Consider the following 10,412-nt stretch of genomic DNA (forward strand, 5'->3'; position numbering starts at 1 on the left):
GAACTTTGTTTCGTGCATAAATTAAAAAAAGTTAGGGGCTGTTTGGTTTTTGTGTCTCCATCACCCATAACTCTGTTTTCATCACCTATAACTCAAAATATGTGGGTCCCACGGCTAAGAAGCCTGTTTGGTATTGTTTCCAGTTTTTGTTTCCATCGTTCAATTCTCTAATTTTTGAGTAATAAGTTATGAAAACTGAAAACACATTTTAGGTGTTTTCAATTTCCAAAACTTAGGGTATGTTTGGTAACCCTTTTTTTCCTTAGTTTTCTATTTTCAAAAACAATTTTTTGTTTCCTATGGCAAAAAACTTGTTTGGTAACTTATTTTAGGCAAAAATCAAAAACTATTTTTAGTTTCCATATTGTGAAGGAAATTAAAAACTAGTCTTAAGCTGTTTTTATTTTTTAGTTTTCACTCACCTCAAAAAACACGCTTAAATCAAGGCCAATTAATGAACTAGCGCACTAGTTCGATCCACATGACTGATAATTCTTTTTCCCGCGCTTCCTTCCCTTTTTTTTTTTTTTTTTTTTTCACTCAACATTAGCGCCTACCGTATCTGAGAACCCTTTATATCTTCCTATGATGGAAATATGCATGTACGCAGCAGAAAATTAACGGATCTATTTCATTCGCAATTGATAGCATGCACTATGTAAATTTCAAAATACAAGAACAAGAGAGTGTACCTTGATGTGATGAATTTCAAAACAAAGATTGTAAGCACTTGGGAATAATTTTAATCTTCACTCTGTAAGGTTGAATTTATTCAACCATCTAATTGGATTTATTCCGTGCCAAATTTGCTTGTAATTCAGCATTTAGTAACCCTGTATTTAGGTGGGTTTGATGTAAGGGTAGTGAGTGAGATAGAGTGAAGATTGCTCAAGAGTGTGCAAGAAAACAGAGACTCGCGGCTGGGACTCGCGGGTGACTCGCGGCTGCAAGCCGCCAGAAGCAGCACACGTGCCAAGCATGCTGGAAGATGAACAGTCATGCTAGCTGGAGCACTATAGGACAAAACAGGACAACTGGCCATACGGTTATCTCGCGACTGGAACTCGCGACTTGGTCAAGCCGCGAGGTCAAGCCGCGAGCCACCCCTGTTTTGTAAAAACCTGACGTTTCACATTCCTCTCCACTCCAGTATAAATACCCCTTTTACCCACGATTGAAAGAGAGCTTCCAGAGAGAATTTTGAGAGAGAAACCCTAAAGAAAAACCAGATTGTTTCACCCACAATCTCTACCTTAGAATCTCTTCAAATTCCTCAACTCTCTTCCTCTCCATTGTTAAATCCTTGAGAGGCATTATACCAAACCTGGTTCTCACCATCATCATCACTGTGAGACAGTCGTTTGGATTTCTGGGAAGCAGTTAGGAAGGAACCAATCTTCATTGGTTGATGCTATGGTCTAGTAGCGGAATCCGGGAAGCTAGAAAAGAAAAAGGTTCGGCGCAACCTCGTTGGAGCAAGAAGCTTGGAGGGCTTAGGTGCACTGGGTAGATTAGGCTTGGAGGGTCTATTGCTGTCCTTGTATCCCAACTGTATTTTCTAGTGGCTTGCTTACCGCTTGGAGGGCGGCGGAGAGGTTTTACGCCGAGGGCTTCGGTTTCCTCTTCGATAACACATCGCGTGTTGTCTTTGTGTTTGCATCTTCCTTCCTCTCTATCTTTGCCTTTTCATTTATCTGCTGTGGATTTTAATCTGTTATGGCTTAGATAGTATTTAATCAATTTCGTATTATAGCATATGTTAAGTTTCCGTACACTAGTTGTTTGACATATTGCTTGAATTGATTAAGTTGTTATTTGGGGGTCTAAACGTTCAAAGGTGTTTTTACACGTTTTTGAACTTACACACTCCAATTCCACTAATGCCCAAGATGTGTGGTCTCCCAATCAGTAATGTGAATTTGTTCAAGAGAGAATTAGAGAGTGTCCAACACTCACATACACCATTTCATGCATGTTGTTCGTTTAAAAATTTTGTATGTTTCTCTCCTTATAACTGATTATCTAATTAGGTTAGCCTTTTGGACCTTTCCAATTGGGCTCTAGTATGTGGCTTGGAGTGGGACCAAAAGGGATCAATAAGACACTAGCTCCAATGGGCCTTGGACTTTTCTGTCAACTCTTGACAAATTCAAAGTTACCATTAACTATATTTAATACCACTATATAAATATAGTTGTACTCTAGGCCTTATCTATAAATTATATCCCAAGACTTTATTATACATGTAACCCCTTCATAAAATATTTGTAGTAATACAAAGTCATAAATGTAGACTGCCACTTTGTAGATTACTATATCTTAGTCCTTGAGTACCCGGTTTAATCCTTTTAAGTTATTCAACATATATTTATGAAATCCAATTTCATAAATATATACTTTAGTAATTTCTTATTAAAGTGGTTAGGCCTAACTCTCTGAATAACTGAACCTATTAAACTTATCTCAAGGGAATATTTTATATCTTCGTTAAGAGACTATGAATTCCATCTTGAGAATATATGTTCCATCAACACTAAATGTGGCTACCCAACATACTGAGGTTTTGACCGTTACTTTAGATCTTACTCTTGATATATCAAAGCAACCTACATTCCATGATCAGGTCTATTATTCTCTCAGGATTAAGAATTCATGTTAATATAAGTCGTGAGATTTATTATTCAATTGACAGTCGTTACGAGAATAATAAATCTCACAGCGGTCCAATTCAATATGTCTTAACTCTTAAAACATATCAACATATCAACTAGAAGTCACCACTTCCATGATCAAGACAAATCATCTTAGTTGATATGTTATAGTCTTCGCAGATGAAACGCCCAATTTCATCACCGACTACGAACTATATTTTGAGTTTACAAAGAACTTGTGATTTATATCTTCTGTGACTTTTCACATAAATCACATACTATGCATCTCATGGGCTATGTGATGATGTCCGAATATTCATGTTACCATTATTTCAGATAATAATAAAACAACTTTATTAATTACAATATTAAGTCATACATAATGTCATATATCATATTACATATAGCATCAAATAATAGGATTTAAGGGCACTAATCCTAACATCCTACGCCTCCACTGCCTCCATCTTCCTCAAAGAGAAAACCTTGATTGAGAGAACCACTTGTAAGGTAAGTGATTGGTCTACTATTCCTTTCTTCCTACGCCTCCACTGACTCCACCTCCATCTTGTTTTTGATTTAGATTCTACTATTCCTTTTCTATTCATTATCTCACTCTCTTTTTCTATTTTTTTTTTTTGGTGCGTGATGTAGCAGGTCTATGTGGATCTGTCAGATTTGGGGAAGTATTTCATAATTTTAGGGACCCAATCACTCAAAGGTACGGGATTGCTTGAGGTTGCTTGATTGCTTGAAGTTTGCTATGTATTACTACGAAATTGCTTGAAGTTTGCTATATTGACATTGCTTGAAGTTTGCTATGTATTTTATGAACTGCAATTTGTGTATGTGCGTTTACAGTGTTTTATTTTGAAACATTATCCCCCATCATTTTTTTTTTCTTACTAGATGTCTTTAGCAAATCCCAAGGCAAAGATGTTTCGAACCAAAGGACTTTCACATTATAATTTGCTTGGACTTATATTTAATGAGTCTACAGCTACTGGGGTCCTACACTGTTCATCCACCCAAGACCCTCCTAATTTTGATGAAGAGAATGCATTGGAAGAACGACTCATTCATGGGGGAGTTCATGTTAATTTAGAAAGTCCTACCCAAGACTCTGTCATGGCAATTCTTGAGTCCGACATTACAACTCGATTGAGCAAACGTCCTAGTAAGAGTAAGCGAGAGCTAATGAGCTCCCAAATGAATGATGCCTTACAATCAATGGCTAAGGCCGCTAAGGCTAGGATAGAGGCATCTAAAGCAAAGGCTGAGAGGTATAAGAGGTATACCTTTGATGAAGTTAGTAGCAGTATTGCACTTACAAATGACTTCTCCTTAGGCAAGTGCATTAATATCCTTGAGACCATAGAAGAAGTCAATGATGAAATATTTATGAAGGCTGTTGAGAAGTTCAAGCAGGATCCTGATGATAGAGAGATCTTTGTTAACATGAGTTTCGCCAGGAGGATGGTTTGGTTGGGTAGGCTGTAGGGGATTATGTCAAAACAATAATTTCCTATTGGTTTATGTTTATTTTAATGTCTTTGAACTATGATTTGGTACTATTCTATTGTTATTTAATGTTGTTAAATGATGGTTTATTATTATTTTATGGTAATATTTTATTTATTTATGTTGATAATGTCTTATTTATGTTAATAAAAAGCACTATTTGAGATCAAATTTGCTGTTTAATTCTCCAGGATGAATGTTGAACCAAATTATTATAGCAGTTCATCCTCTTCAGATGAGGAAGAGGACGATGATATGTTCTTCCTACTAATGTTTGTTAAGAATAAAAACAACTATATTCCTAAGGAGCCTCAACGTATCTCTATGTTGACTGGTGATGCATTTATGAAAGAGATATTGAATGGCAATCCTCAAACATGTAATGAGTTATTCCACATGGATAGGCCAACATTTACAAGTCTCCATAACTATTTGAGAACACATAAGTTCTTAACAAACTCACGTTGGATCACAATGGAGGAGGCAGTTGGTATGTTCCTATTAATAGTGGGACATAATGTGAGGATAAGGGTAATAGCAGATCGTTTTCAACACTCAACTGAGACAGTGGACAGGCAATTTAAGGAAACTGTAAGAGCAATATGCCGCCTGGGAAAATTCATTATACGTCTTTCTCAAAGCAATGAGGTGCATCCACGTATTGCTAACAGTAACAAGTTCTTTCCATATTTCAAGGTAATCCCAAGTTACTGTTCATTTTATCATACAAATATTATTTGCTCGCATATGTTAATACTTGTGTTTATATTTTTTCTAGAAATGTATAGGTGCGATTGATGGAACATATATCAGTGCATGGGCTTCGACATCGAAGCTAGTTAGCTATAGGAATAGAAAGGCCACAATCACCCATTATATAATGTTTGCATGTGATTTGGATATGAAGTTTACATTTGTCTACACGAGTTGGGAGGTTACAGCTAGTGACTCACGAGTATTCTTAGATGCACTTCAAAGGCCAGAAAATAATTTCCCATGGCCTCCATCTGGTAAGATATATTGTTGCCTCACTTATATATTTACAATTTTCAAGTTAAATCCATTCACCGTGTCATACTTCTCTCTATCTTATTATTTCTTTTTGTTAGGTGGCTATTATTTAGTGGATTCTGGTTATCTATGCACCTTAGGGTTTCTACCTCCGTACCATATTGAGAGATACCATCTACTAGACTTTTGAGGTGGGGATCGTCCTGAAGGTGCTAAAGAGCTTTTCAATTATAGACATTCGTCTCTTCGTAATCTAATTGAAAGATGTTTTGATGTTTTAAAGGCACAATTTCCAGTCTTAAAAATGATGCCCCATTATAAACAATGTCTACAAAGGAATGTGATGAGAGCTTGTTGCACAATTCATAACTTCATTTGAATGGCAACAAGAAATGATCACTTGTTTACTTAATTCAATATTGATAACCTTACTGTTGAAGGTGAAGGTGGAGATAATTTGGGTGAGGCATCACACACTATTGACTTAATTAATCAAGCTGCCGAAGCTATGGTAGCTTATAGGGATCAGATCGTAGGATTGATGTTGGCAAATAATAGGCATCATTGATGCCACGTTAGTTTTTTTTTTTTCTTTTGGATGAAATTGATTCCCTGGCATTGATGCCATGTAGTAAACATTTTAGTTATTGATTTATCTTTTATAACACTTGATAATTGTTATAGTTTCAATCTTACTTATATGATTAAATCTTTAGGCTTGAATGTTATATACAAAACAATTGATTTATAATTTCTTTAGGTGTAAGGATTTTAAATACTTTGGAGCAAATGTGTTTTTTTGAATTAGAATAAATATAATTTAAAAAAAAAAAATTTAACCAAAGAAAACAAAATTCAACTTTTTCAAAAACAACTACCAAACAAATTTCATAAATTTTGTTTTTGAAAAATGTGTTTTTCAAAACAACTAACCAAATGTGTTTCTCATTTTGAAAACAGAAAAAAAATTGTTTTTTTCTTTTTTCCTTGAAAACAAGAAAATGAAAATAGAAAACGAAAACAATTACCAAACATGCCCTCAGTTTCCAATGGCATTTTCGTAATTAAACACATACTTAGGGACCCACGATCAGAGCAACATTCGCAATTTTTGACTTTTTTTTTTTTTTCATTGGGTTCGGTGAGTTTGGGTGGTCTTCTTCTTCTTCTTTTTCCTTTCACACTGGTCTTCTTCTTCTTCTTTTTTTCTTTTCCCTTTCACACTGGGTCTGGTCTGGTCTTCTTCATCTCTTTTTCTTTTTTTTTCCACATTGGGTTTCTGGGTTTGGTTGCTTTTTTTTTTTTTCTTTTTTCATTTTTTTCCATTTCTTTTCGCCTTTCTCATCTCAGACCCATAAAAATAAAAAAAAAATAAAAAAAATCTAGAAACAAACTTTTCTTTCTCTGTTCTTCATTGCAAGCATCGGTTTTTTTTTTTTTTTCGCTGCTGTTGATGTTGATGTTGCTGCTGTTGTGGCTGTGGTGGGTTTCAGAGTTTTTAATGAGCGAAACGTCGTCGTTTGTCACTGTGGGTTGTAGTGGCGACTGTGGCGGTGGTTGTTGTGTTGAGAACAAAGGCACGAGACCCGACCCGTTTCGTTACAACTTGGGCACCTTGGGAATGGGCCAGCCATGGTTTTCTGGTCCATGACTGATTTGACTAGGGCCGCTCCGGCCAACACACCTAGACTTGTTGCCAGCTGAGTCAAAACGATCGGACCCATTTTCGATCTATTGGACCACGAACCACACAAAGAGAGAGAAGAAGAAGAAGAAGAAGAAGAAGAAGAAGAAAAGGTAGAGAATTTTTTTTTTTTTTTGGGTGGCGTTAATATTGTTTATTTTTTGGGATTGAACACGTAATTGGCTTTGTGTTTGGTGGTTTTAAGAAGAGTGGGTCCCATAGAAAGTACAAAAAATTGGGTGATGAAATGCTGAAAATATGTGCCAAATGGGTGGGGTATAGAAATTGGGGTATTTTGAGTGATGAGTGATGAAAAAAAGAAAAAAAGAAAAAAAAAACCAAATAGCCCCTTAGTGTGCTTTGTGTGTGAACGAATTTGAATTCAATTATTAGTCTATTTTGTTGAACATCAATCACCGTAAGTAATTGTACAAGTGTAGTTTAAGGACCTAATCACAGAATGCTACATCAGATACTAAAATTGCACCACAAAATGTAGCTTAAACTCGGCTGTGAGGTCGGGAATTTGAGCCCCTAGGGTGTTTCGGAATGAATTCTTTTGATAAAATTTGTTATTATTTTAATGTTTTACTAAATATTGAAAGAAGAAACAAAAAATGTACAATGTGCATCTTTTCAATCCACCATATTAATTTGTAACCTTCACGCCAAATCTAAGACGTCAATATGTCTACCCAATCCTGCATCTGTTCATTGTTTGTCATATTTGCCTTTAAGGATTTCAACACAGATTTTATTTTGATCCGTTGCCTTGTTTTGTATTAGACTTCCACCAATTACCCAAGATTAGTGGGAATTATAACCTATTTATTTGCATAAATACTATGCACATTATTGTTATGGTGGGAATTTTCTAAAAATAATGAAACTCTCTTACAATTACATTTATCAACACACTTTAATCCAACTAAAAAACATAAATATTAATAAAATGACCTTGTATAGTTGTATTTATCAATTAATATTATAATCCACTGAGACCAACCATTTTTTTTTATCGGTGATAATTGATGGAGTCAAGATGAAGTGGTCAATTTTGTCATTTTTGTTAGTTCAATAATCAATAATACAAAATTGAAAATATTATGTTCTGTTTATGATTAGGGGTGGCAATAGGGTGGAGGAGCAACATATCATATATTCTTTGCCCCTAAGCTACGATAAGGTATATCATGCATTAGATGCATAGAATACTTTTCCATACTTGCATGGTAGTTGCTCTCTTGTTTCCACGTCACTCCGCATGTTGAAGCAGGATTCTTGTGCCATCCATACCCCATTGGGCCTCGCTCTGCAAGACCGCGTCTCATATTAACTCACCTTGATCCCGCGTCTCATATTAACTCACCTTGATCCACCTTACGTATATTTAAATATTCAATAATTAGATTGTAAATATTTTGTAGTAAAAATAATAGCTTCAAACATTTTTCAATATTAAAATATTAATATGATTAATATTCAATTTGGAATTTGGGCTATGCTATCACTTTCAAAGTTTCAACGTGGAAGCCAACTAGAGTAGTCACGTGCACTTGAACATGCACACTGTTCTAATCCTAATCCTAATCCACTCACCGAAAAATTAAAATATAATAAAGTTGAATAAAAAAGAAAAGCGCGCATACCAGTTGCTTTTCCCTCAATACGTATAAATACCATCCTCACTGTTTTAACCCAAATAAACCAAAGCCAAAAAAGTCTCAGAACACATTTTTTCTCTTTGCAAAGCGCAAACCAAATCCCCCTCTCTCTCTCCGAAACTTTCGGAAAATCGACGACAATGGCGAGGCCATCATAGCAAGAGATTGAGTTGCCATCACCGGCGCGTCTGAGTCAATCGCCATCACAGTTTGTGAGAAATTAGAATTGATTAATTAATTAATTTCCATTTAGTCCTTTTATCAGTTTTTCAGTTAATTATTGTTTTAAGTTACCAATAAGTTAAGTTCAAATTCTGTAGTTCTTTAATTCTTGTTTTACTTTTGTCCCTCCTTGTCTAGAACAGATCAAGCAGCTGCTGCTTCCCAGCCATCATAATGTATTTTCTTCATTTCTTCATACATGAAGTTATATAATACTTTTTTGTTTTGTTTTGGAAAACAAGTTATATAATACTTTGATTTAGGTTCATCTATGAATATCCATTGATAATATAATAAATATATACTATATATCATAGCATTTGGTTAATGGGTGCTCACATTTGTTAAAAGATTATTTTAATAAAAATTTTATACCAATTTTATGGAAAGTATAAAAAAGGTAAAAAAAATCACTTACTTTTTTATTTTCTCATTAAAAAAAATGTAAAATATTTACTAAATCAATATTTTTAGAGTATCCATTAATTTTTCTTTATATCATATATCAAAGAAAGGTATCTTTTATTATGCAATCACGCACAAAAGATATTAATTGGTTAATGGTCATTGATCTTAACATCAAGTTGGAGAAAGTATCATTTGGCAAAATGATATAAAGCAATTCCAGCATTTACAGCAAAACATTTAAAAAATATAGCTTTTAACAACTCAAAAAACCACTTTATCTATTTTAACAACTCACTTTACAATACACCCAACATCAAAAGTTCTATTTTAGCATATAACACATTAAAATAGTATAAACAACGCAATAAAATAATATATCTTACACAATAAACACTACAGAAAACAAAAAAGAGAAAAAAGAATAGCAATGTACTATGCCACAATATATATATATATATATATATTAAACTCTTAGTTACAGTGAGCTACCATCTTTGACAGCTCATTAGAGCTAAGAGTTAAAAATTTATAAATATGGCAACTTTGATGTTGAGGGTATTTTTAGTGTACATGTTGGTGCTAAACTAGCTTTTTAGTTATTTTGACTACTTTATTGTGAACGCTGAGCATTGGTATCAGTGGTGTTAAATTGTAAAAATACTATTTTTAGCACTACAGACTACAAAAATGGGGTTGCATCATAGCTGAAATTTTTAACTCTTGAATTACAATGCCTAGTCATTTATAGTTGTGTACCGTAGCTCAAATGTTAAACCAAAATAATATATTTTATTCTCCATTAGCTTTAAAATAATGTTTTATCATCCCCAAACGGTTTTCTCCCTCTATCTTTCTTCATTGAGCTTTTCAAATGCCTCTCTTCTTATTCTCCCTCTCTTCGTTCTCTGCCTTCTCCCTCTCTCTCTCTCTCTCTGAGTAGATCATCGTCTTCATGCTACTGGATGGGTCGCCGTCGTGCCGCTAGGTAGATCGCCACCGTGAATGAGAATATGATCGGACACTGTTCTTGGCATGTTGTTGCAGCAACCTCAGTATTGCCCCATTTGCAAATCCCTTGGTCTTTCGCTGCCTCCACTGCCCTATCCAATCTCTGCTTGTTGATGTCATATTTCTTCCTGCTTGTTGAATTGGTAATTAATTGAAGAAATTGGAAATGGGAGGTAAGGAACTTAGAAGCCTAAAAGAGGGGTATTTAGTTTTAACGGTGTTGGAAGTGTCGAAGATATCTTT

At 34.7% G+C, this 10,412-nt stretch overlaps 1 protein-coding gene across 1 annotated transcript; it reads left to right on the forward strand.

The window, feature by feature from the left end:
• The first annotated feature begins 2,969 nt into the window (after positions 1-2,969).
• On the forward strand, positions 2,970-4,352 carry LOC115958217. Its single transcript, XM_031076615.1, has 3 exons — positions 2,970-3,161; positions 3,309-3,372; positions 3,561-4,352. The coding sequence occupies exon 3, from the start codon at positions 3,561-3,563 to the stop codon at positions 4,149-4,151; it is 591 nt and encodes a 196-aa protein (XP_030932475.1). The 5' UTR covers positions 2,970-3,161; positions 3,309-3,372; the 3' UTR covers positions 4,152-4,352.
• Positions 4,353-10,412: the final 6,060 nt, after the last annotated feature.

Source organism: Quercus lobata, chromosome 8, assembly GCF_001633185.2.
Source record: "Quercus lobata isolate SW786 chromosome 8, ValleyOak3.0 Primary Assembly, whole genome shotgun sequence".
Lineage (NCBI taxonomy): Eukaryota > Viridiplantae > Streptophyta > Magnoliopsida > Fagales > Fagaceae > Quercus > Quercus lobata.

What these genes read in the sequence shown, in the direction of transcription:
- LOC115958217 (XM_031076615.1), top strand. Translation starts at nt 3,561, where the DNA reads ATGTCTTTAGCAAATCCCAAGGCAAAGATGTTTCGAACCAAAGGACTT.